This window comes from Drosophila obscura, unplaced genomic scaffold (genome assembly GCF_018151105.1).
Source record: "Drosophila obscura isolate BZ-5 IFL unplaced genomic scaffold, ASM1815110v1 contig_73, whole genome shotgun sequence".
Lineage (NCBI taxonomy): Eukaryota > Metazoa > Arthropoda > Insecta > Diptera > Drosophilidae > Drosophila > Drosophila obscura.
Window position 1 is genome coordinate 9607721 of NW_024542865.1, and position 26048 is coordinate 9633768.

Consider the following 26048-nt stretch of genomic DNA (forward strand, 5'->3'; position numbering starts at 1 on the left):
CGGACTGAGGTCCATAGCGAATTTCTTCTACTTTTAATTTTAAGTCTCAAAGTAAATAAATAATCCAGCAATTTGAATAGCTGAACTGTAAATTAAACAGCATGGCTTCGATCTACAAAATTTCACTTCAGAATTAGCGTATACTTAATTAAACGTAATCTTAATTAAAATACATACCATGGAATTTATTTTGGTTATTATTTGTGGTCATATTAATAAAAAATATTGCCTGAAATGTTTATAGACCAAATCACATTAATGCTTTACTGAAGGGTTAATAAGCACTGCTTCATTCAATCTATTCAAACGCCCTGCTTGATTGTACGATACGTTTTTGACATTAAGGACTACATGCTTGGCATAAAATGTGACTCGAAATTTCATGCATAAAGGCAGCCATGAAGCTGGCAAAGGCAAATGTCAAATGAGTTGGGAAATATTCCTGTGGTTTTCCTCAGTTTTAATCTTACTTTCGAACTGTTCACATCATTCGGCTGAACAAAATTTTGTGCATAAAAGCAAAAACAAAAATTATCCCAAAAAAAAATTTTATTTAAAATAATTTTTGTAACGAAATTCTAGAAAAAAAAACCTTCGTGCGGCACCAAAATGGCAAACTTCTCATTCTGGAACGGACAGCCCGTGAACGCACCCCTGTACCCTCAAGTGGGAGACCTGATGCAGCCGAATGCATCTTGCTACAGCGGTGGACAGTGGCCCTCTAGTGGCCACTCGCAGGCGGCTCCCATTCAGACGCACACCCAGGCCCCGCCTGCCGTCCCGGCCCAGACCCAGGCCCCGAATCATGTGAGTTCCATGAACCTTTGCGGAGGAGGAGGCATGCAGCCGCAGCCGCAGCAGCAGCAGTATCCTGGTATGGGAGGAGCTTCAATGGCGGGGCAGAATTCCATGCCCATGCAGAGTATGATGGGCATGGGAGACTACAGCTCCATGAGCTCCCCTCTCACCTGTCCGGTGCCGAACACTTTCTTTGCTCAGAGCCAGGCCCAGGGATCGTACGAGCCGTGCATCGAGAACGGTGAAGCCTTCTGTGCCTACAACGGGATGGATATGGGCATGAGCTACGGCGGTGGCATGCAGGGACAGGGCGGCGGCAAAGGTGGCTTCTGGTAGACGCCCCCCCCCCACCCCAAAAAAAGGATGCTGCACGATAGCAGTACCACCAAATTGTAAAGAAAATCAAATAAAAAGTTATAAAAAGTATCAATCAATTAATACGTTTTGTGTTTTCAATAAAAGATTGGAATGGGCAATGGGAATGGGAATGGGAATGGCAACTGGGGAGCGGAGATTCATATAATTTCCGATTAAGAAACATCGGGCTAATTGACATGTCATTATTCTGATGTTTGTATAAAAGTTATATTGTTTGTTAATCAGGCTATTAAAGGTCTGACCATAGTAATCTTCAACACTCAACAGGCTGAAAAGAGCGTGTGGACAGATGGCTTTGGGCAAGTGCACTTATCAAGATAATGCCATGGAAATTAATTGAATAAGTCTTATGAATCTGAAAACTAATATTAAAAGTACATTCTAAATTTAGATGTCTGGAGATGACTGTAATTGATGATTGATGTCCCACAAAATTGCTACGGAGGCAAACGCGAACTATTCATTGAGAACTTCAAGAAAATACAGCTCGTTTTCGGAGTACCCTAATTAGCAAACATCCTCTCTAAGCTTCAACACGAAACAGCCAGCAAAGGTTGAATTAAGTAAAGTAGCCGCCTCGTACAACTACTCGTTCACGTTTCATATTCATTCATATGATCACTCCAGCAGATGTTTTTTTAAATCAGTTCTAGTACTCTTTTCGTTGCCAGCAGCAGTCACTGCCACTGCACGTTTCCCCCAGTAGTGGCCAGAGCCCTGAGTTGGCAAATTCTCATCGACTAGACACGCTTGACTAGACCCCCCCGCCTCCACCGTCGTAATTATAACTTAGTATGGCCAGCGGTTAGAACCCGTTTAGACAGAGAAATTACTGGTGGTGGTGGGTGCCCACACGCAACCTCAGGGTGTTATAAAAGGAGACGCAGCTACCATTCGATCAGAGATCAGAAATAGTCGCTAACCGGGAAACAACATGGATCGTTGGCAAAATCGCGTGGCCGTCGTAACGGGTGCCAGTTCGGGCATTGGATCGGCCATTGCTGTGGACCTGGTCAAAGCGGGACTAACGGTCGTTGGACTGGCGCGTCGCGTAGAGCGCGTCAAGGAGCTGCAGCAGCGCCTGCCCGCCGGCCGCAAGGACAAACTGGTAGCCCTGTACTGTGATGTGGGCAGCGAGAGTTCGGTGACGGAGGCCTTCGACTGGATAATCCAGAAGTTCGGTGCCATCGATATACTCGTGAACAATGCCGGCACTCTGCAGTCGGGCCAGTTGGTGGACATGAATCCAGCGCTTATGCAGCAGGTTATCCAGACGAATATCATGGGCGTTGTCCTCTGCACACAGCGCGCTGTCCGCTCAATGCGAGAGCGCAAATTCGATGGCCATGTGGTAATCATCAACAGCATCTTGGGGCACAAGACCATGACCGCCAAGGAGGACGTCCTGCCCGATGTGAATGTCTATCCGCCCAGCAAGCATGCGGTGACTGCCCTGACAGAGGGCTATCGCCAGGAGTTCCTGGCCCTGGGAACACGCATCAAAATTACTGTGGGTCCTCCTCCACCCCATCATCCGTTGCCATCTCTATAGCTTACTATATTTATTTTATCCTCTTGTCCTCCTATAGAGCATTAGTCCTGGTGTGGTGGACACGGAAATTCTACCGGATAGCATACGGGATGCCATCAGCGGACGCATGCTTCGTTCAGAGGACATTTCCCAGGCTGTCCTCTATGCCGTTGCCACGCCCCCACATGTCCAAGTACACGAGATAATTATTAAACCCATGGGCGAGACACTCTAAAATCTTTATTCTTAAACATTTTCTCTAATTGCTTACCTTTTTTTTTTGCAAATTTTTTTCGTACATTTTAAGATTTTTTTTTGTGTGTTATTTCGATGAGCTAATTTTTCTGTAGTTATTCTTAGATCCTTGTGAAATTTTTCTCACTTATCTGCAGAATAAAAAAATGTTTTTATAGCACCAAATTGAGAATGGATTTAGTCGGAATTTAATAACAAATAGCAGGGAATAAAACCGAATCTGATTTTGGTTCGGTTCCCGTATGGCTCGAAAATTAAGTTTCGGTAAAATATTCTTTTGTGACTTGCATCCTATACTTGTAAGTGTAATTATTTTTGATAAGATTTAACCCTTGCCTGTTAAATCCATCTGATCCATCTGTTCGTAGTATCCGTTTTGAGCTCATATAAATGAAATAGAGGTTTCGATAGCACTCCAACGATAAATTATAATCCTTCAATTTGACACTGCAAATAAAAAAAAAATAAATAACAAGAAGGAACGTGTGAGTCGCTACTTTTGACGCGACTCTACTTTTATACCCGTACTCAGTCAGCATATAAATTTGTGAGCTTATGATTTATGTAGTAGAATTTTAAAATATTTTACATCTTACATTTCTTTGCTACATCTGTCATCTACATCTAATCATCATAACATCATAAATATAATATACACCTTAACTCTTTTTTGAGTACGGGTATAAAAAGAAATGAAAACAATATTTGAGGGATTTGATCAACTCGAATGCTATCTATTCTGACTACTTAATATTTTGTTCTCATTCCCCTAGTGCCGACAAGACCCAGCATTTGAACACCACCGTAAAAGAATTAATCATCGAACTTTTCCCCATGGTCAGGGCTATTTTAAATTTTGACTATATCATAACATATATCATAATGCAACTAATATAGGAATATTATCCGGTATAAAACAAATTTTAGTGGAAATAACTTTTTTGCAGTCAAAAATTGGTAAGCAAGGCTCTTTCATGTATCTTTTTATTATTTTAAGTACATTTTCCTTCTGCCAAGGTTCTCTTATAAGAAACTTGTATTATATTTTTTTGGTTGTGGTCATCTTTTCATTGAAATCAATTGGAGCTGCAGTCCGAGTTCATTGAGGGAAAAGTGTTTATGTAGCTTTAATAGACATGACCTAGGATGCACATACATACGAGTACATACATATGTACATAGGATGCTAGTGCGGATGTGCCTTTGTCCTTGAAGCTGTGTCTTGTCTTTGTGCTTTCTCGCTCTGCCCATGCTCCTGCTCCTGCTCCTGCTCGTGCTGCTGCTTGCTTCTGTTCTCTCACATTTGTCTAACAAATTGAGTTTCCGGACGGACTGACACGGACTCGGGGAAAAAGCAGCTCAAATAAAATCAAATGTGGTGGCCAGGAGCCAGGAGCTTCAGCATCAGCTTCAAAGAATGGCAGCATAGACGGACAGCAGAACAGCAGGACACACTAATGATTTGGTTTTCTTGTGCTTGCACTGTATAAAGTTATTGCCAGCAGCTCTTCCCCCAAATGCACATGACACTCTTTGACCACACAGAGAGAATTTCATTTATCTATTCTCAAGCCACCCACCCTCCAGCCAGCCACTCGCTCGACCGCTCGTTCGCCTTTTCTGTGCAAAAATTTCAATTGTTTCTTCGCTTCTTGTCCGAGAGAGCCATTTGCCCAGTTGGACAACAAAAATTGTCAATTAAAGCCATTAAGGCCAACGGCAATTAGTTGGCTGACCATTTTGTGGAAACTCATTCCGGATGTCCGACCCCACCGTATTTGTATTCTACGAGTATTTTCGTTTTTACTTCACTTACAGCCAAAAACTATCTAAATGGCATCTGGCAAGATCGTTTGGGTAGGGACACACACATTTCTCTCCTCCCAAAAAAGAAATAAACGAAAGAAATGGCTTCCGGTGCAGAGAAGGGGTAACCCAGTCCCAGTATGGCTTGGTCCAGGGAGTTCAGCTTAAAAAACTTCTATATATACAGAGAACCAATAAGCTTAGCCACGTTTACTTATGTTTTTTGCAACAATATGTTGCATAAATTAGGAATTTTTTCTACTTATGATTGACAGAGGCGTTCTAAGAATGTGGTGCCATTAAAGACGGATGTCTACTCCGTGCGAAGGCTGATAGTCTCTAGGAATTACTAGCTGGCCGCCATATCATGCACTGACTGTCCATTGGATGCAGAGAGATATCCAGAATAAGGTCCACCACGAAGAGAGTGTAATACGACTGTGGATGCTACGATAGGGATTCAACGATGCTACGTTTAATTTTTCAGAAAGAACACTTAAATCAAGCAAACCCGTTGCGGGCGTGGAAGATACCATACCGAAGAGATCTTCACTGAAATCTTAAGGATTGGAAAACTCTAGAGGTGTTTGCAGAATGGGCTCCAGTTTGACAGAATTAAATATATATATTTCCCAAGAGCTGATATGTACATAAGCATGTGTTCTGATCTGTTTACCCCTTTTATTACAATTTATTGGCCAGGTTTAGAGATTCGCCTATCCATAATATAAACGCTGCTCATACCTTGCCCCATTTTTTAGTTTTCGAATTCTTTTTAACATGTATTCATTTTGAACTTTTGGTTTTTCTTTCGCCATTTGAGATTGATAAATTTCATTTCTATATTGTATTCTCCCTTTGCATCTTTCTCTGACTTTATGTGTTTCCGCTTGTTTGCTTTTTCGTTCTTTATTTGTCTATTCGGCTCCGCATCAGAAAGTTGTTTTGACGGCATCCACAAGGCCGCTGGCTGTCAAAAGTTTTACACTCAATTCCCACTTCCCACTACCCTCCCCCCAGAACGGATTCCACTAGTAGACATTCCATTTGCACATCCCATCTAATGCCAATTCCAATTAGACTGTCATTATAGAAATGAAACTGGCTCTGGAAAAACTTGTTGGTGTGCGTCAAAATCTGACTGAAGCTGGAATTAGAATACATATTACTATAATAGGCTGTGATATTCTCGGCTTTGTGTTGTTTATTAGCCGCAAATTGTTGATTAATTTGTTAACAAATTAATTGAATAATGGGAACAGCATCAGTTCTTTGGGGCTGCTCATCAAACCAAGAGGAGGATGCTCCATTAATAATTCATACATATGGCCGCCCTTCACCAGTTCCAGTATTTTTCCGGTTTTTATGGATATTTATTATTTATTTTTCGGTCGGTCTCCTTTCTGTTCCTCTGCTACGGAAAATTAATGCAAATTCAATTAGTTCGATTCATTTCCAAGAGAGAAGCCATCCGAATTCTGTGGAATACCTAATTAATATTAGATTTGTGTCCGACAGAGTGGGTGGCGAACGAAAAAGAATCTTAATTACATTACATAAAATTTGATTTGCTGTAACATTTATATTTTTACATTTTTTTTTATTTTTGCTGCTGCTGTCTGTGTGCGCATAAATTATTTTCCAATTAAATTCATTGTCTATCAAAATCAAAACAAGAAAAAAGCTCAAATTAATTTCCATAAAATATTTAAATCAAATTAAATACACACACGTTAAAAAAAAGTTAAAGTAAAGGGCAACAAACAAAATATGAATAAAATTAAATAAATCATACATGAACTTAATCAAGGAGCTAAAAAACAATTTATTGTTTTTCAATGAACTTAAAACGGAATACTATATTTAAATAATTTAGAGATTTATGTAAAATTCAAGTATCAGGCTTTCCTATGGCTTTCGATTTGGTCACAATACGTTTAGGATCGGTTTATTAGAGGCAGAATTTCAAAGGTTTTATTTAAGATTGTATCCACTCAAACTAGGTCGCAGCTTCCGTTTATATGTACAAATGTATATTTAATTGTAACATCCCCGAGACAACTTTGGCAGCACAGTATCAATCAAAATGCAGAGAAAAAATCTCATAAGATGATGGTATAAGGATACATGCAACCCTTGAGGCAGTGCCAGCTGCTACTGCAGCAGCTAAGCTACGTGCAAAGGATGGCAGGCCAAGCAGGCACATCAAAATCAAAAAGGGAATCAAAATCAATGTCAATATTTTGTGAGCCGAATCGAGGCTGGCACAGAAAAGGCGCTAAGTCAGTTCGGGCCCTACTGGGTCTGGGTCTGGGTCTGGCAATAAGCGAAATGAGCACGTGCAAGGAGGACGGGATGTGGCTGAAGCAAACTTGGCAAACTGTCGCCTGGCTCAAAGGCTGCGGGCTGAAACAATAAGTATCAAACGAGTAGCGCAAGCTGACAGAAGGCAGCGGCTGAGGTAGACTGGCGTCATCATTTATCACGCGCGCACTCCCAAACCCACGCACACACTCACACCCACAAAACAACACAACACACACACACACACACATACTGCCACATAGAGAAAGGTCAAGCAAAGTGTTATCCTTGGAGCTATCAAGGCTGCCGGTGTGGAAGAGAGCCAGCTGTTAGCCTCACAGCAGGAGAGAGAAACATTGGCAGATGTGCGGAGGCGTGAGTGTGAAAGGGGAAAGTGGGAAACGCTTGGGAAAATCACTATCGAAATGAAAATATCATTGATATGTGAAATATGTACATCCATACATACATATGTACTATTTTCCAGGTGCTGTGGCTCCGTCCTCCTGCTTACATTTCATGCGATTATCATCTTAGAAGCGGCTCATCATTAATAAAAGTCCCGGAAATCAAATGTACAATTGAGGGCTGCTTTTCCCATCCCAAAGTCCCAACTAACCCACAGTCTCTATAAATGTTCTCTTCGATTTCTGTTTTTTTGATGGGAAGTCCGTCGTTTTGATCAATTGAGTAAAACTGATTATTATATGTATGTTATAAATACTATTACAAATTAGTAAGGAATATGTTAGTTTTAAACTATTAAAATAAATGTGTGATGGGTTTTTGATTATGAAAAACTGAAAAGTTTTACTTAAATTTAGAATATTTAATATAAGGCATTGCAAATTTATTATAATTTCCATTAGTTTTACTCAAATGTTAAAAAAAGTTTATAACCAGATATAAATTTAATACCACATTGTTAGTTGGTTTTCAAGAAAAATAGTTCAAGTCGCGGAGCTAAATTATGTGTTCACAATTGATTGAAACGAATAGTTTTTTGATTCATTTCGAGGTCATAAGCCACTATAGGCTATGGACCCTAGATGGTCATAACGAAAATAAGAAGAAGATATCAAGATATGTGATCACCTTATTTTTTGTCGTTTATTGCTAATTTTTCGTAAAGCTCCAGCCATTGCTGAACTGTTGCAGTATGCCGACTTACAAGTCGAACTACCATTAAGATAACCAGTAAATATAGTTTTTTTTAATTTTCCTCGTCAAAACGACATAGCATGACTTGGTGTGACTTTTTTTACAAAAATCTTTTTTTGCACATCTCGTTTTTTATCAAAATAGGTAAGAAAATAAATATTATTCGAGGTAAAAATTTAACAGTTGCTGGCGGATGATGAAACCGATATTGGATTTTGCGGCATATATCATCATTTGGGCAAACAAATTGACAAAATGTTGACCAAGGTTGGTTGGTTCGCTTGTTGGAATGTTAGTTTTAGCCTGTTTAAGCAGTCGTGCTAAATTTTAGTTCCAATAAAATGTACCAGATAGGATTAAAAATAAAAAGAAATCGCAATTTTACAACATTTTTACGCTCAAAGCTTCTAATAAAGTATTTATTGATTGGTTGAGTAGAGTAGTTGACCAACTGATACTACATATTTGAATTCAAATGCAAATTAAGAAGAAAATATTATTAAACAAAAAAACAAATTTAAAAATCAAGATTTAGTGATTTTTTAACCTCATAAGAGGAAAATTACAAAAAAAAAACAACAAACTTCAAAGAAATTTATGCAAAAAACACTACAAATATCCCTTCGCCTCTTGTATAAAGAAAGGAAATTTCCTACTTAACTTTATATTTTTATTTAGTTGTAACTGATAACGGACTATTTATTTTGTATTTTAGTTAACAGTTTTAAATTTGTATAATTTTGTTTTTCATTTACCAGGAGATGAATGAATGAAGTTGCATCATTAAATATATGGTTTAATTCGTGTTTAAAGAATGAGATTGATTTGAAATATTTGGTCGTCATTTCGCCAACGAAGCATGACCTTAACCACTAACCATGCAGTATGCTGTACTAGGCACTAACGGCCTTAACGTACTAAAAAATAAGAATTACCATCTAGGATTAAAAAGGAATATTTAACGAAATTCTTCAATCTGAAGAATATTTTGATTGAATAATCGCCCACGTTTAAATCAAATGACGAAAAACTGTTTTAAGTGTACAAAGTGTCCGCTAGACTCGTCAGAAAATCCCTATAGTTGTACTTACACGCTATTCACCTTTCTTGGTATTAATTGTATTATACTCAAGTAATGAAAACACTAGTTGACGATGTTGTTTTGAAACTATTCTTCAGTCACATAAAGATTTACCACCTTTTTCCCCGACTTTTAATTGATATGCATAATAAAGAAAAGCCATTGTAGGATTTATTTTAATTTTTTTGTGTTTTTGGAAAATTTTATTTAAATTATTTTAGTTTTGTTTGCAGTTTTGATGCCTAGTTGTTTTTTTAACGAATTTACAAAATTTTTCGCTTTTTCCACGTACCATGTTTACTCGTAGATAGCCCAAGACTCGTGATGGATGTGGGATGCTCTTGGAGGTCGAATGCCGTTCAATTTGCATTTAGCTTGCACAGTAATTTTATCTCGCTTTTCCTTTTTCATATATATATATATATACATATATGTATATATAATGTTACACAATATATTTCATATAATTAATTATTTTTTTATTTATACATAAAAATAGTTTCTGTAGCACAAATCTTGTTTTGTTTTTTGTTGTGGTTTTTTGTGGTTGCTTCTGACGACACACGGCATAGAGCGAGATGCAAAGAGAAACAAACGAGAGAAAAGATGCGACAAAAACTTGGTAGTTTTTCTATGCATTTGGCATAGGATAAAACTAAACTTGTGCCAAACAGAATAACAATAAACTTGGAAATTGGGTATTGGAAATTTTTTAAACTCGGTTCGGACCACATATCTAGGCATCTCGCTCTGTTAACTTGATTTATCTTGATGGAGTTTTGGACTTGATTTGAACACAGATTTGAAAAAGAAAATGAATGAAGAAACATATTCTATCGATTCAGAGTCGTTTAACATTTTCGCGACAATTTACTTGCGATCGCTTAAAATTCTTCACTAAAACATATTTTAAAAGTGTCTGTCTCTTTCCATTTCCTGACGGATTCGGTTTTGAATCTTAATTCGAATCAATGGATTAGGTTTAAAATTAATTACAGAGGAGAAAAACGAAACTAATGAAGGGTATAATAGGCAGGTAACTGATCATTTACATACAGGCCAGAGGGGTGTTCCAGTTTCTTATCGATTTTTATAAATATTTTTTGTTTGTTTGTATAAACTTTTTGCTTACGACTTTTAGGAAAGCAAATTACATTAATTTTTTTGTTGTTGTATAAATAATGTTATAAACCTTTTTGTTTTTCTTTTGCTTACGGATTTACGGTTTTACGAAAGGAAACTAATACAATTACAGTGTATGTATGGTGTGTAGAGGCGAGTGTGTCTGTGTAAGTGTAATTAATTAATATAATTAAAAAATACATACAAGCTATCGAGCTACAGTTAGGCGCGTGTGTGTGTCTCTGTGTGTGTATCTGTGTAGGCCCCCACTATCACGATTTCTCTGGGGGCTCTTGCACATTTAGAATCTCTCATTGTTCCACACTCTTTCCCTTCGTTTTGTTAATTACATTTTACAGCATTTAAATAAGTTATTATACAAACGTGTGTGGACCCGCGAAAAAAAAAAAACGTGTTACTTATTTGATTTGTATTATTACTCGTATTCCTTCATACCATCATCATCTTCTCCCCGCTCTGGACCCGTTAACACATGCGCTGGCCCAAATCGATAAGCGAGCAAAGGGAATTAATATGCCTCGCAGACAATATTACTTAAAATATATAGCATACATTTTTTCGCTAATCCGAACCATTAAGTGCCAAATATTTTCCGTATTGTATATATCTCTCTCTCTCTCTTTTTTTTTGTTTCATTTCCTATCGAACGTTTTTTGAGTATGAGTCGCAGGAGGCTCGTAAAAATATAACCCATTATAGAGTGCATGATGGAAAGTCGGAAATTGGTCTTGAACCCATCAGATGAGTTTCTCATTTAAGGAGTTTAATGGTGTTTCATTTTAAACACGGTTTTCAGTGGTTCTGGTCATTTAATGACAATGAAAGGGAGGCTTGGGGGACTGTCGCTTCACTCGAAATGATTTTCGTTTCGTATTTAATGTGCTTTACTTTTAGTTCTCATTTGTTAAAAACTTATTTGGAGCGATTGATAAAAATCAAACGATTTTCTCATGTTTCAGCGTTGTCAGCTTTTAATCAAACATTTTTATCACTTGCTAATAAAACAATATAATTCATTTCCATCAGTTTTCGCATTTCAATTATACGATTACGATTATTTGGGAATTTTTAAAATCTGAATTGAAACGGAACCGAAATGAAAACATGCTTGTTTCATTTCTAAGATATAAAACACAATGATCAAAACCCCCCTTTGCACAACCATTTGGCCATTGAATGATCCAAACAGCTGTTGCCCCTTTCTTTTGCCCTCAAGCATATGTTTCTCCCTCACTTTACGAGCCTCTCTGCATTCCACTTTTTGCTTAAAGATTTCTTATAATGTTGTTCTGGTTCTGTTGTTGTTGGTGCTGTCGCTGTAGAAGCGGCTGCTGTGGGCTGGCTGGTGTTGTATTTCAACACTCACTCTGTGACATATCAATCTCCTTCTTGACGCTGCGCGACAGCCGATCCAACTCGGCGGCCGCATCTGAACGGACGGCCAACTTCTCGGGCGTCATGAGGCTGTCGGTGCCATTGGTGGTGCGCGTTGTGCCTGTGGGTGTGCCGGTGCCCGGTGGCCCAGCACCGCCAGCCGGGCTGCCCGACTTTTTGTGTAGCAGTGAGTTAAAGAAATTGGCCAGAACACCCTCGCCACCAGGCGTGGCTGGCGTCAGCTTGGGATCAATCTGCGGAACAAAAACGCGATTAGAAAATGATTTCTTTTTTAATTTTAAAGATTTTAAGGAACCTTCTTGGGTGAGCTCTGGCCGGTGCTGCCGGGTGTGCGTGCCACACTCTTATTGCCGCCAACACCGCCGCCGCCCTGCGAACGCAGCGGTGATTCCCCGCGATCCTGTCCAGCCTGCTTGAGTATCTCCTGTTGGCGGACCAGAAAGGTCTGCTCGTCCTCCGTTTGCACTTCCACCTCGCGATTGGACACCGCCTTAAGAAACATAATAATAATGGCAATTTCAATAATTAGTGGGGGGGTTAAATGGAACAAATACTCTGATCACTATGCGATTGCTTTATTTTTATTTTTTTCTACATTAAAAATCACAGCCAATGAATAATTTCCAAATGAGCTTCGAACTTGAACATTCACAGACTTAGTCTCATGTTTTTTGGTGCATGTTTCTTGGGTAACTTGAGATGTGCTGTGAGCAAAGCAACCGATCGAAAGGGGGGCAAAGGGGACAATCTACAAACCTTTCGTGTGGGCGGCGCCTTGATGACATCTGCGTAGGGACTCTCGGCCTTGATCCCATGCATATTCTCAAACAGAATACTAATCTTCTTTAGGCTATCCCAGCCAGCCGGACTGCAACAAAAAACAGAGCACATATATGGTTGGAAATAAGCGAAGATATGTATGTATGTATAAACACCCAAACTCACATGAGTACCGCATCCTTTTCAACGACTAGCGCTGGCGTACGGAATGGTAGGCCATAAATTCGATGCGTTAGATATTTGTAGAGGAGATCACAGTTTTTATCTTCTTTGACGCTCGTATAGAAGAGCGAGGCGCCGGTTCGTAGGCAAAAGTTGCGTATCCATTGCTGGATAAAATCAAAATGCTCATCCCGATACTCGTACTCCTTCTCCAATGTGGTCATGTAGTCCGTCTAATAAAATTACCATTCAGATTACCACTTAGATGCTACCACAGACCGAGTCTCTCCCGCTAGTTACCTTTGTGACCACAACGACTATATCGAGACCCAGATTTGTAATAAGTGCGTCCTCTGTCAGCGGCAACAGATCATCCTCATCGATCGAATTGTTGCGCATGGTCCGTTTGACTGGTGATCCTGGATCCAGATCATCGCCGACCTCGCAATAGCTCTGCCACGTCGTTGCTAGTCGCTGGCGTGCCGTCTCCTTATCTTTGGCCTCCAGTGGCAGGCTCTCGATATGCTGGCCGAGGACTTTGATCCAATGATTGAGCTGCTCCAGCCAGCCCCATGGCTGGGTCATCGACACTGTGAGTATGACGAGTGTGTGTGCATAGTTCGTTTCGTTGAGCGCGAAGTGCAGCAGATTTGTGTGTCCTGGATCACCGTCCAGGACCCAAACACCCAAACGCGTCATGTCTGCAAAATATAATAATAATAATAAGGTAATAAAATAATTGCTTATACTATCGGCAGACATGCCGCATACCGTCTCTGTACTCGTCCTTGACATCAATATAGGCATACTCCAGGCCGGAACCCTTTTTCGGATCCTCCACACCCTGAAGTTTGGCAATGAGGGTCGTCTTGCCGGTGGCATTATCGCCTAATACTAGTACAGATTTATTTGATGGAAGTTTTGTGCTGCCCTGTGTTTGTACTTCATTCAATATTGCCGACCTGCAAAGATACAGAACAGAAAACAAATTAAAGAGGGCAAATAAATGGCACTAGCTGCTCGTTTGCACATTGATGATTCAAGAAGCAACAGAATCAATGACTAGACGACGCTACTTTATGCATACAAATTGTCTTAACGTTGCTATTAATGCTCTTAAAGCCATAAGCTAATTATTTTTTCTCTATCGTCTCTATCGTCTTTCAGCTGTGCAGACTGATCCACTAATGATCAAGAAATCATACACTTTCCTACGGACTGCTAGCAATACCAGAACTGGGCTTAAACTTGCCACTTGCCTGAGAGTGGTAGCCCCACACGAACATGGTAGGTAGGAAATACGAGCGCACAATCGTAAATTCAGGTCAGTTCCATCATTCATCAACATTTTCCCTTCTTTTTGCAAAGCACTCCACCATCCGCCATCAAGTTAATTGGTTCCCCTCGAACCATATTCAAATCTACATTTACTGCCACTGCCACTGCCACTGCCTCACTCATTCTCCACCATGCCCCTCCATCGTGCTCAATTCATTTACTTTTTGGAGCGCTTGAGGGAGAGCGGGTGGTGTCGTCAATATTTGATATGGTTTTGCATGCGATTTTTCAAACGTCGCAGCATTTGCCTGCAATTCAATTAAAGCAATTAAATATTTTTCAATTGACGTGAAATACTTGTGTTTGTGTCATCCTTCCGACTGACAGCCGCAACTGGACTGCCTGCCTGGACATGCAAATTGACCTCGGTCGACGGGACCGGGCCCCCACCGGCTCTTGGTTTGACTGTGGCTCTGGGCCCTGCCTTCTCGACTAGTGGCCGACAGCCAACTGGCAGGAATATCGATTGCGAGCTCCCGCTTTTCCAGCTCTTTTCAATTGTATTTTTGGTTTTTCTTCATTTGCCTATGACACAGTGGTGCAAGTTTTATTATAAAATAATTTTTGCTTCTTGCTGCACTTCCGAAATTTATTGAAATTTCTTTTCTTTCGAGTCCAAAATCAAATTCCTCATCCAAATTCGCTGATTTTTCTTGCATTTAAAACCATTCTTAAGCAGTTCTTGGCATCAATCCATTTAAATGTAATTTCATTTATTTTTTTTCTAGTGATCCTATCCATTTTCCATCCCATAACTTCGTATCCATTGCTGCTATTCCATGCAATTTTCTTCCTATTTCCATTAATTTTCCCCTTCTTTTTATTTGTATTCCCAAGAAATGCCCGCATTAATATATATGTATTTATTTAGCAGTCACTCGTCCCACTGTGCCTCCACTGATGGTAATAGTAAACGAAACTTTTAACGTTCCAACATTTGGTGGCGGGTGGCTCACTTCACACTTGACAGTCATGCCGACCCGGGTTCGGGTTCGGGTCGGGTGAATGGAGCGGCGGGGAGAGTGGCAGCGACATGGACCCCCGGTTGGCATGGTGCACGAAAGGGCCCAAACGAAAAATACATTTTCCAGGCATTTATCGCCGTTTTGAGTACACTTAAGGCTGTTGGCCGTGCCAGTTGAGAGAGCGCGTGTGCTGTCCAGCTGCTGAGGATTCCCATTGAATAGTCGCAAGGAGTAGCAGGAAGCAGGCAGAAGCTCCAAGATGAGTTTGCTGCTAAAGCGACGCTCCCACAGCGAAACGCGTCCCAAAGATGTTCCAGATAAATCCAAACAGCAATCACAGCCACAGCAGAAGCACCAGGAGAAGCACGAGCTGCAGGAGAGACCACAACAGATACGTGGCAAGCCGCATTCCAGTGAGCAGAGTCTCAACAGATTGGGAATGTCCCATCAACAACAATCCACCAGCTTTTCGATGGCGGGCGGCATGGGCAGACGCAAAACCTCTGCGGAGCTGATCAGCGAGGCCAAGCTTTTTCTTGGCGAAACGGTGGCAGGTGCCAGCGGCGGCGGTGGTGCTGGTGGTGCAGCCATGCAAATGATGGCCACTGGCGGCGCACGTCTGGTCAGCACTCGTCGTCCGATCACACCGCGCGAACCCGGTCGAGTGCTGTATGGCAAGGTGGCCCTAGCCGGACGTCCACCTAGCGCATTTTCGTAAGTGCCAAGCCGTACGCCGCGCATCCTTCGAGGTTGATTATTTCACTCTTGGTTTGTCCATTGCAGAATGCGGTATCTACAGAATGAGAAGCCAGCGCCACGACAACTTCCCGCACTCTCTGGCACGGGGCCGACGACACCCATGCCCACACGGAACGGTGCGCTGCTCGGGCAGTCCACCACAGAGACGCTGATTGAGCTGCTGAAGCAGCATAGCGGCCTAAAGGAGTGCACCAACGAGACAGTGCAGCATATAAATGCAGTAAGTGGCAGGAGATCTCCATTTATCTATCCCTCATCTCTGCTTTAGATCTTGCAGGAGCTGTACACACGCGTGAGAAAGCAGGAGCGCAACTTCAAGCGTGGCTTCATCCTGGGCGGTCTCTATGGCCTCGTGGAGTGTACCTCGCCGCGTGTTCTCCTGGCTGTGGCTCGAGTGGTGCTAGCTGTGAGTGATCCATCATCCTGTTCATCCGTCTTCCTCCCAAAAATCGTTTCTCTGCACTCTCCAGCTTCGTGTGACGGGCAGCAATTTAACGGGCGCCTGCAAACTCATCTTCAAGGTGGCCCGGCACGAGCAGAATGATGGCCTGTTCCATGACCACGATGTGCTGGAACTGCTGATTGACGGCCTGGGCCGCGCCTCGCCCCTCGACGAGCCCGAGGCGTGCATCTATGCCTATGGCTGCATACGTTTCCTCACCGCCAGCAGTGCCCAGGACCGCGATGATGCCCTGAACCGCAATTGGATTGGTTTGGGCGAAGCCATTAAGGCTCCCCTTGCTGCTCCCGTTTCTGCTACGCTCTCTGCTGTGCCTGCGGCAGTGCTGTGTCCGCGCAAATTGACGGGACAGCAGACATTGGTATCACGTCTCGCCCGCCATGGCGCCGTGGAGCTGATGATCCTTCATCTGCAGATGCTCAATGAGGCGGGTGCCACTAAACGTTTGACCGGACCACCGCTGCATACGCTCTACCAGCTGTCGGCGGCCATGCGTGCCCTGGCGGATGTCTCACAGCAGCAGCAACGGCTTCAGCTGCAGCTACAGCTGGCGTGTCCGCATCTGATTCGGGCTGCAGAGGTGTCCATGGGGGAGCTGGAGGTTCAGGCCAATGTTGTGCGCACTCTGAGGTCCGTGGCGAATGATGAACTCTGCTCATGATGAACATGACGATTAATCTCTATCTTCCCTCTTTTGCAGTGTGCTCTCAGAGGACTCTGACTGCTGCGAGACGTTGCACAATTATGCCGCCAGAATTGGCCTGCTGCTGGGTCCCTCCTGCTCGAGTTCGGGCGCCAGTGAAAGACTTCTGGCCGTCCTTAGTCGCCTGGGCTATATGCTGGGCAATATTCTGGCCAAGCACGAGTCTGCCAGAATCCAGGTGCGCATCTACAATCAATACAAGACAACATTTAATAAGGGATTCCTTTCCTTCTTTTACAGTACTTTCACAACGATGTGGCCATGGAGTATCTGCTGAATGTGCTGGAGCAGCTGGGCGAACGCTCGCCGAGCAGTGTGGCCCTGCTGGATGCCCAGATCAAGCTGATTCGTGTGGTGGCCAATATGAGCGTGAATCCCGAGGTGGGCGCCGGCCTGGGCAATGTCCGGTGCTTGGGTTCGGTGCTGCTGAAGCTGCTCAGCCACACAAGCGCCTCGTTGGCTAAGAAGAAGGTGAGTCGTCATCTGTGCCTTCGGTTCCTCGCTTATGCTCTCGTTCTTTGCAGTCTGCTGAGCATCAGGAGCTCCTGCATGCCACACTGGGTGCGCTGCACAATTTGTGTTTCTATCAGGATAAACAGACGACAGACAGCGTTGCCGTCCCGGCCACGGCCGCGGCTGGTTCCCTGCAGAGTCTCATCGATGAGCTGTCCGCGTCGCTGGCCGAGGTGTTGGCCAACTGCCAGACGGCTGCCACCAAGGTGGAACTGACCCGGGTGCTGGGAAATCTCACGCGTAACGAGCGCGCCCGACGCTGCTTCTGTGCGGCCGGCGGACTGCCGCTGATGGTACAGCAACTGACCAGGCAGGCGGCCGGCCAGGACTACGAGCTGCGCACCTGCGCTATCGGGGTTCTGGTCAATCTGCTGGGCGATGGCGAGCAACGGGCTCCATTCCTGCAGCTGCGCGGCGCCGAACTGTTGTCGCTGCTGCTGCGTGGATCCCTGGAGCAGGAGGACTGGTTCCTGGCCAACATCGTGTGCCAGGCCCTGTGGAATCTTCTCATCGACGGGCAGTGCGCGGTCACTCTGTGTCGAAGCGGCAGCATTCTGGACGAGGTGAGCGACCTGCTGGCTGACTATCTCGACGAGGATCGCCTCAATGCCGGCGATGGCGATGACGATGACGAGCAGCCTGGGGAGGATGAGCACGAGCTGGAGACGGAAAAGGAGACAGATGACGATGACGGAGATCACGATGCCCTGTGGGAGGACTTTGCTCTGGTGGCCACCGATCTGCTGGAGCGTATCCAAAACAACTTCGATAGGCAGCAGCCGCAAACGGTACTACGCACCGATAACGATGACGATGGCGACGTATTCATCGAGGAAATGTAGTCCCCGCCTCCCCCCAGCAGCATAGTCTCTGGTATTTCTATGTGTTTGCATACGTTATCCATCATTATATTTGACAGCAACATAATCCCAAGCCAATAAAACATATTAAAAAGAAAACGACACTAAGCTACAAAAGTTGATTAATTAGTAATAGAAAATACATAATACACTATTTAAAGGGAATAAGTCGACAAATGTACCGTTTTATCCACAAACTATCGAAAACTATCGATTTGCAGGCGAAAGCATATCAGTGAATTTGTTCATAATTTAATAGATAAATTATGGAAACTTTGGGTGTCAATGAGCAGATAATCTCAAAGATAATCACCATCAGAATTCTTTTCCTAATTTCTATTAAAACCAATAAAAATCGACCCTAATTTGATTAAATTTTGCTTCTAAAGGGTTCTCTTACAAAAACTTGTCCTACAATCTCTTTGTTTATTTGAAAACCTTATGTTCTATGGCACCCATCTAGGCGGTTTCCATTTATATACCGTACCCAGTGGAAAATATGGATCTGTTGCAAATGTTACTCTTTTTACAAAAGTTTACTCTGAATAGAACAGCCTTGGACTATGCATGCCTTGGTCGGTTACCGGGGCAACATTCCCAGCAAACCCTCTCAACAATGAACAAGAAATTCCCATTCTCCGGATTGTTCCATTTCTTGTGACGACCAGTGTAACCCAAAGCCCCAGACGACGGACACACATACACCCAGTCATATTTGAACGATGACAGCATCATCGCACACAAACGCACACATATATATATAGCCATGGCTTCAGGCCAAGTTTGTCCGAATTCCAATTGGAATCAGTATTGATAGGAAACACGCACTAAGCTGAGCTTCACTGCCTGTGCATGTGCATATGTGTTTGTGTGCAAAACAGAAAAGAAAAAACAACAACAATAAATTGATAAAGCGAAAAAGGTAAGCGCTGCCAGCGTCGCTGCCGCTGGCTAAGTGAATCATCCCCACATTGTTGCTCTCTTTTTCTGTGTCCCTCTCTGTCAACCTATGTATGGGCTGCCTGAAGCTCTCTCTCTCTCTCTCTCTAATTTAATAATTATTGCGCTTAAATATTGCCATCAGCAACAAATCATTGGGAAAAACGTTGCCAACCCACGTTTGAGGTTAACTAGAAAAAGGCAGTAGGCAGAGAAAGAGAGAGAGACTAAAATATAACCAAGAACGAAAGAACAACGAAAGAGGGAAATGACAACATGCATAGGCAATCAGCTGGTCGACCACTCACTCACTCGAGTGCGACAGAGCGAGAGCGGGCGGGGTGTGGGTGGGATGGTCTAGGGCGGCTGGCCTGGTGGGTGTGCCGGCAAGGGACAGTTAACAGTTAGCACAAATCTACTGCAAACGTCAGCTAAAGAAAGTCGACAGGGGGACAGAGAAGTGGTAGCCGCGCTCGCTCACAGCGAGAGAGAGTGACCAACGCGAGAGAGCGGGACAGGACAAATTCTACTAATTGGAGTTTATATTTTTATGCACTCAACTCACCACAGATTCTCCTTTTCCGCGGCGGCATCCTTCTTTTTTGTTGTAAAGGATGATGTCAGCGCATTGCTCCCCGTTTGTGTGCCGCTTTCCAAAGCCATTCTTGTTGTTGCTGTGGGTGTTGCTGTTTCTGGTGCTGGTGCGCTCACTTCCTGGTCCGATCTCAATTCCAATTTGAATTCGAATTCCAAATGAGATGCAACTGCTGCGGAGAAATGAAACAGTTGGCAAACAAAACACAAACGGCAAGGGGTTTACGGGCGGGGGTCGGATTGCAGATTGCAAGGTGTCACTGTGCAGTCGACGTCGCTGTCAGCGTCAACGAATGATTATGTCTATTTAAATATTTCATTTGTTTATGCACCGCCTGGGCACTGCGGTCCGTCCGTCCGTCTTTCTGTGTCTTCACTTCTTTCCTCACTTTTGTGTTGTTACGACGCACAGCTGCTGCTACTTCTACCGTGGCTGCTGCTGCCAACCAATTTGCAAATTTGTCTGTTTCTCTTTTGGGGCTATTTTTTTTTGTACGTACGCAGCGCTTCCTTCGCAATTCAGTAGAGGTGTCAAACCATCGAGGGCACTATCGATAGTATCGATATTTTACTGATGGCCTCTACTATCGACGGTTTTGAGACTATCATGATAGTATCGAGCTACAGTCGTTGCGCTTTTGATATGTTTGGATTGGCTGCTATAAAATACGAAGACAAATTTGTAAAAAAAATCGACAGGTGGCATCTAATTTTTACAATGGACAAGTTCCTAAAAGGTTTCAATGGTTTTTTAATAATTATTTCAGCCCGATACTATCACGATAGTATCGATTGTTTTTTTCAAAACATTCAACGTTGATATTCCTCGATTTTGATATTCCGTTTAATATTACTAGCTAGTTGGCCCTCTCATCCCTAAACAAATAATTTTATCCGGTAGATACATAAATTTTCTACAAGATTGGCAAGTTTTGAGAAGTCCTTTTTATTGCATTGTTTACATAAAATGATTCAAACGAAAAGAACATAAAACGAATGTGACGTCGTTGTGGGTGGCGCTGCCAGACTCGTACAATTCGTAGTTGCGGGCTGCCACCATGATATTTTGCAACCCGTTTCATTACCGATTCGCTTTGAACCGATCTGGTAGCCCTAAAAACAAAAGTAGGCAAATAAAGAAGAAGAAGATACCATTTTCCGCAAATAGGAAGAAGAAGACAAGAAGAAAAACCTCTGCGATACTATTACGATAGTATCGATTGTTTTTTTTTCAAAACATTCAAAACTATCGATGTCTTAACTATCAATCGTTTGACAGCTCTACCACAAACTCTTCCAGCTGCGGGCTGAATCTTGGTTATTGTTTGGTTAACAAAAAAACTAACAAAAATATGTACAGAAGTGGGCGATTTTAGTGTTGTTCTACTTTATTTATTTCAGAGCAATAGTACGGCAACGCTATTTTCAGGGCTGTATTTCAGCAATCGAGTACGGGAACGCTGAACAGTCGAAAGTTGCCACCTTACAGAAATTCGCGACAATAAATTTAATAAATAATCAATTATCATTTAAACAATAGGGAACGATGAAATATATTAGCTTATGCCTGGCTGTGATATTCCTCTTTAGTTGCAGCTTTCTCTTTGGCAAGATCCATGGTGAGTCCTCTGCCAAGTTTGTGCTCCGTTTAAGTCTTTTGTCATCTGCTTTCATGTGTGTGTGTGTTGCAAGGCCTTTGTTTGTGTGTGTGCTATGGTTTTGACTGCAATTTCACTTTTTGTTTTCTGCCCCTGCAGGTCTTTTGCGCCGCTGCTACCAGTGCCGCTCCCGTGGCGATCTGGGAAGCTGCAAAGATCCCTTTAATTTCAATGCCACCGACGTGGAGCACGAGCCCGGCCTGGCCGCCATACCTTGCGCCAGCGGCTGGTGCGGCAAAGTAATCGAGGGCGGCGGTACGTACGCCATCGACGACTACGACCTTGCCATCCAGCGCATGTGTGTCCAGCGTGGCCCCGACGACAACATGGACCGCTGCGCCGACACCATCTACAACTACAAGAAGGTCTACATGTGCTTCTGCCAGGGTGATCTATGCAACAAGGGGCACAGTCGGACGCAGCCAACCGGACGGCTGGTGCTACTCCTCCCCCTTCTGGCAGTCCTTCTGCCTGTATGTCGTCTAATCTGAAGCAATAATTAGCCTTTAGTCTATAGAAATATTCTTTTTTTTATACTACTTTATTATGAAATGAAAAAAACTTGTATTTATCCTGGTTTTCTTTGGGTGTTTTTGGTATCTTGAAACTTTCCACATCATCCTATACAACTCCTTTTGGGGCTTAGGCCTATTATTATGTGTTAGTTATGCTATTTAATTAAATTAAATATTTTGCGCGCATGGGGCTATATGTGGGAGATGCCAGATAAGCGAAAGTCGCCAGGGCTGCAGTGCACATAAAGTATAAACTAATTATAATGGCAAATATCTCGCTATAAAGATGCTTATTTCTAGCGTAGGCAAAATACATGGAATGCTTAGGTACACACCAGCTGGGCAAAATCTTAATCTAAAATTGGAATTCCCATGAGACACAAGATGTGACCCGAGAAAAAAACCCAAAAATCTGATTCACAAAGGGGGAACATGCAGACAGAGAATAGCCTTTAACCTATAGATATCCCCATTATAAACTCCAAGAAACTTAACCTATCAGTCTTTATGTGGGTCAGCACAAAGACCCATTTGAATGACGCATTAAATGTGTTCCCATTCATGTCCCAATCATATGTAGCAACAAAGAAATTCCATTGGTTTTTTATCATCGAAAACAATCCTCCGCTCCGCCTGTTCATACAGTATTTTTTATTATTGAAATCACTTGCTCTCGCGTATGCACATGCATGCACATACATTTCTTCTTTAGGTATGTGTGAAACTGTAGCTTGAAATAAACATTTAAAATAAAAAAATATAAAAAAAAAAAATATAAAATAAAACACTCTGGAGTAAGCAAGCGGCCGCCACAGACGCCGCCCACTGCCATGCAACACTAAACAAAAACAGCAAACGCAACGCAACACAACGCAGATGCACGAACGAGAGAGAGAGCCAGGCCAAAGGCCAAAGGGGGGATCGGATCTCTCTCGGGATCTGGGCGTTGCGGGCGGACAAAGCTTGGTTTTTCACATTTTTAGTTTTAAAAACTAGTTCGGGGTGGGGGGGGGAAAAAAAAGTTAAGAATATTTGAAGACATTAGAAAGTTAAACGGTCTGGGCTCCGCCTGCCTTTTTGGTTGTGCTGCTGCTGCTGCTGGAAGCGGCAGTGCTGCTGCCGCTGCTGCTGACTGACAGCATAGTCTCACGCATTTCGCGACAGCAGGGGGGGCAGCGTTTTCTTTGGGACTGCGCCAGCAGCCGGCTCTTTGTGGGCTGATGGCAGTCTTTGTGATACACTCCATCACACTGCTCGCAAACGCCATCGTCTTTTCCTGCTGAATAGATACAAAATATAGGATCAAGAAGAGGTTCTCCTTGCAATCGACGGCTGGGTACTCACCCACGAGACGCTTGCACTGGCGGCAATGCTGGCATTCTCCGCGACACTTGCGGCACTTGGCAGCGGCAACAGCAGCTGCAGCGGCAGCATCTTCCCCCTCAATAACAACAGTCTGCGACGCCTCGGCAGCAGCCTTGTCCGGAGTCTTGCTCTTGCGAACATCGGCCTTCTTGGCCTGCAGTCGCTTCTCCTTGGGCGAGAGCAGGAACTCGGGTTTGTTCTTAACCTTCTTTTGGCGCCCCATCGGTGTGTCCAGTGTGGCATTCATTTGCTGACCATAGTGAAAGTCAACGCCGCTGGCATTCTGGACATTGCGACGCTTGCGCTTCGAGTGGCGCTGACTGAGTTTCGTAATCACCTCGGGCGTGTATAGGCCAAAGATACGCAAGAATGTCTCCTGGCCGTACTCGGCGGCCATGACGCGTGTCTCGCGCGGCTCGTCGCGCCACTGGGCCGCCGAGGCGGACAGACGCTGCTGCTCCTGCTGCAACTCCTGAGTGGTGGAGTCATCTGATGAAGCTGATGGCGAGCCCCCAGCCCCAGCCCCCGGCCCCTCTGGCTGTGCCTCTGGTGATGATTTGCGTAGAGTTTTGCGTATCTTGGAAGTTTTGTTTGCCCCAGCGCCCACTCCAGGGCCCTGCCGCTTCGGCAGTGGTGGTGATGGCAGCGGCGGTGGCGTTGGCGGTGTCGGTGTCTTGTCTGGCTTCTCAGCGATTGATAATGATGATGCATTGTTTTGTACAGCTTTGGCAACGTTGGTTATCTGCGTAACCTTCCCCGCCCTTCGCTTTGTATCAGTCTCTAAGGTCGTCAGCTCTACGTGGTCCTCGTAGCAGAGGCGTGGCATTTGCTTGGTCTTCCTGGACCGCTTCAGCACCTGGCGCAGGTTGCCGCGGCTCGCCTCCACCTGCTCAAAGTCCAGCTCAGCCTTCGCTGGATCCTGAACCACAGCCTGATGCTGAACCTGAGCCTGTGGAAACTCAATCGTTATGGGCGCCAAGGGTGGCGGTGAGGTACTCGATATGCGCTTCTGCTGATGCATGCCAAAAGTTTCTGGCTGCTTTCTTGGAATCAAAAGCGAACGCTGCTGCGACTTCTGCGTAGTGGTGGCAATGAGCAGCGGCGGGGGCTGGCTCTCGCCCTGCTCCACTGTCCTGATCACAGTGTCCGGCAGAGATCGCAGTAAAGACGCTGGTACAGCCAGTTGCGACTGCGTCGGCGTCTCCTGGGACGATTCCAGCGTCGCTGCCTGCTCGGCGTCACCATTTTCCAGCTCGATTTGAATGGTCGTATCAGTCGGACCCAGCATAAGGGCAATATTATCATCCAGGTCGCTCAGATTCATGGGTGGATCCTCGCCCTCCTGCGACAGGAGAAAATGCTTGCGGATGAGCGTCTCCTCGGTGTCGCGAGTACCCACATTCTTGGGAATGATCATATAGTCTTCGTCCGCAATTAAAGGCACTAACAGCGTGGAGACGTGCGCATTGGCCTCCTTTAGATCGGTTTTAATGTCGATCGCCTCCAGTTTCTTGAGAAAACTAAGCACATCCTCATCGAGCCGCAGCATTAGGTACTGGCACTCGGCATTGATCTCATACATCTCCTCCTCCAGTTCGTCCAAGATGCGACGCATAGCCACGGGATCCTGTTATGCAAGCAGCAAGAGAGACAGAGGCATGAGAGGTCATAAATAAAATACAAAAAATTCAATTCAAAACCAGGTTAACAGGTGAGAGAGAGAGGGGTGCGTGCATGCGAGGGGCAAAGTGCGGAAAAGTGTTAATTTTAATTTCTTTTTGTTTTTTGTTTTTGGACAATTTTGCAATTGTTGCCAACCCTGGTTGTGCTGCACTGCTTCGGGTGGTGCCTCCACGCCACTGCTGTGCTGCACACGAAACTCTGACCAACTTACCGCATCCTCCTGCTGCGAGAACACCTCCGAGACCAACTAAAGCAAGGGAAAAATATGAAAATTGTATTAACAATCGATGTACCCCTCGCAAGCGCTGCCTGCCGCAGTGGCTGCTGCTGCTGCTCCAACTACACTACTCACCGAATGCACCTTGATAAAATCACGCAGTGCCCGCTGGCAATAAACAATATCATTCTTGAGATCCAGTGGCGGCAGGAACTTATCCATGCAGTACAGAAACTTGGCCATCTCCTTGGCGGTCAAGTCGCCATTTTTGTTGTCCTGGTTTTCCATGACTTTTTGTGGCCGAACCGAAGAATATCGCGAAACGAAAAACGACAAACGACGGACAACTGCACTGGCTGCTCTCGAATCAAATCCGATTCACTTGTGGGATTTCATTGGGGGTTTGAAGAACACTTAAACAATAACCAGATGATTGGATTGGATTGGGTCGACGCGTGATGGTTAAACGGCGGGGGTTGGTGGTTCTGGATCTGGCTACTCAACAGCCCGGACGGGGATTCCGAAATCCCTACCTCTCGAGTTCTACCTTGGTCGCAGCAACAGCCAAAAACGGAGAGAGACGGCAGGGACGAGCAACTTCTTCAACGCGTTGCGCCTATCGATACCTAATCATCGGATCTTTTGAATGTACTCAATTATTTCATTGATAGTTTCATTTTTTCTT

At 43.9% G+C, this 26048-nt stretch overlaps 6 protein-coding genes across 12 annotated transcripts; 4 read left to right on the forward strand and 2 right to left on the reverse strand.

Moving 5' to 3' along the window:
• The first annotated feature begins 462 nt into the window (after positions 1-462).
• On the forward strand, positions 463-1236 carry LOC111068705. Its single transcript, XM_022358385.2, has one exon. The coding sequence runs from the start codon at positions 610-612 to the stop codon at positions 1132-1134; it is 525 nt and encodes a 174-aa protein (XP_022214077.2). The 5' UTR covers positions 463-609; the 3' UTR covers positions 1135-1236.
• An 831-nt stretch (positions 1237-2067) lies between these two features.
• LOC111068701 (farnesol dehydrogenase) lies at positions 2068-3136 on the forward strand. Its single transcript, XM_022358376.2, has 2 exons — positions 2068-2686; positions 2766-3136. Exons 1-2 carry the CDS (start codon positions 2111-2113, stop codon positions 2940-2942), a joined length of 753 nt encoding a protein of 250 aa, XP_022214068.1. The 5' UTR covers positions 2068-2110; the 3' UTR covers positions 2943-3136.
• Positions 3137-3836: 700 nt separating this feature from the next.
• Positions 3837-18489, forward strand: LOC111068684 (armadillo repeat-containing protein 2). 3 transcript variants are annotated; one of them, XM_022358348.2, is made up of 9 exons: positions 3837-3919; positions 13962-14118; positions 15004-15811; positions 15881-16076; positions 16125-16262; positions 16327-16946; positions 17017-17197; positions 17260-17490; positions 17544-18489. In XM_022358348.2, the coding sequence occupies exons 3-9, from the start codon at positions 15357-15359 to the stop codon at positions 18372-18374; spliced, it is 2652 nt and encodes an 883-aa protein (XP_022214040.1). In that variant the 5' UTR covers positions 3837-3919; positions 13962-14118; positions 15004-15356; the 3' UTR covers positions 18375-18489. The 3 variants fall into 3 exon arrangements, with proteins under 3 accessions (XP_022214040.1, XP_041451395.1, XP_022214041.1); XM_041595461.1 differs by having other exon boundaries at positions 15007-15811; XM_022358349.2 differs by having other exon boundaries at positions 13962-14081.
• LOC111068685 (cytoplasmic dynein 1 light intermediate chain 1) lies at positions 11698-20515 on the reverse strand. 4 transcript variants are annotated; one of them, XM_022358351.2, is made up of 8 exons: positions 20426-20515; positions 19897-20098; positions 13566-13756; positions 13095-13495; positions 12798-13027; positions 12609-12720; positions 12148-12342; positions 11698-12085 (listed from the first exon to the last, which is right to left on the reverse strand). In XM_022358351.2, exons 2-8 carry the CDS (start codon positions 19992-19994, stop codon positions 11813-11815), a joined length of 1500 nt encoding a protein of 499 aa, XP_022214043.1. In that variant the 5' UTR covers positions 19995-20098; positions 20426-20515; the 3' UTR covers positions 11698-11812. The 4 variants fall into 4 exon arrangements, with proteins under 4 accessions (XP_022214043.1, XP_022214046.1, XP_022214044.1 ...); XM_022358354.2 differs by having other exon boundaries at positions 19897-20095; positions 20426-20447; XM_022358352.2 differs by lacking the exon at positions 20426-20515 and adding an exon at positions 20315-20410 and having other exon boundaries at positions 19897-20095.
• Positions 20516-21378: 863 nt separating this feature from the next.
• LOC111068643 lies at positions 21379-22147 on the forward strand. The gene is made up of 2 exons (XM_022358279.2): positions 21379-21544; positions 21683-22147. Exons 1-2 carry the CDS (start codon positions 21472-21474, stop codon positions 22072-22074), a joined length of 465 nt encoding a protein of 154 aa, XP_022213971.1. The 5' UTR covers positions 21379-21471; the 3' UTR covers positions 22075-22147.
• Positions 22148-22705: 558 nt separating this feature from the next.
• On the reverse strand, positions 22706-25997 carry LOC111068640. 2 transcript variants are annotated; one of them, XM_022358271.2, is made up of 4 exons: positions 25499-25997; positions 25358-25393; positions 23443-25090; positions 22706-23374 (listed from the first exon to the last, which is right to left on the reverse strand). In XM_022358271.2, the coding sequence occupies exons 1-4, from the start codon at positions 25649-25651 to the stop codon at positions 23148-23150; spliced, it is 2064 nt and encodes a 687-aa protein (XP_022213963.2). In that variant the 5' UTR covers positions 25652-25997; the 3' UTR covers positions 22706-23147. The 2 variants fall into 2 exon arrangements, with proteins under 2 accessions (XP_022213963.2, XP_022213962.2); XM_022358270.2 differs by having other exon boundaries at positions 22706-23377; positions 25499-25996.
• Between the last annotated feature and the right edge of the window lie 51 nt (positions 25998-26048).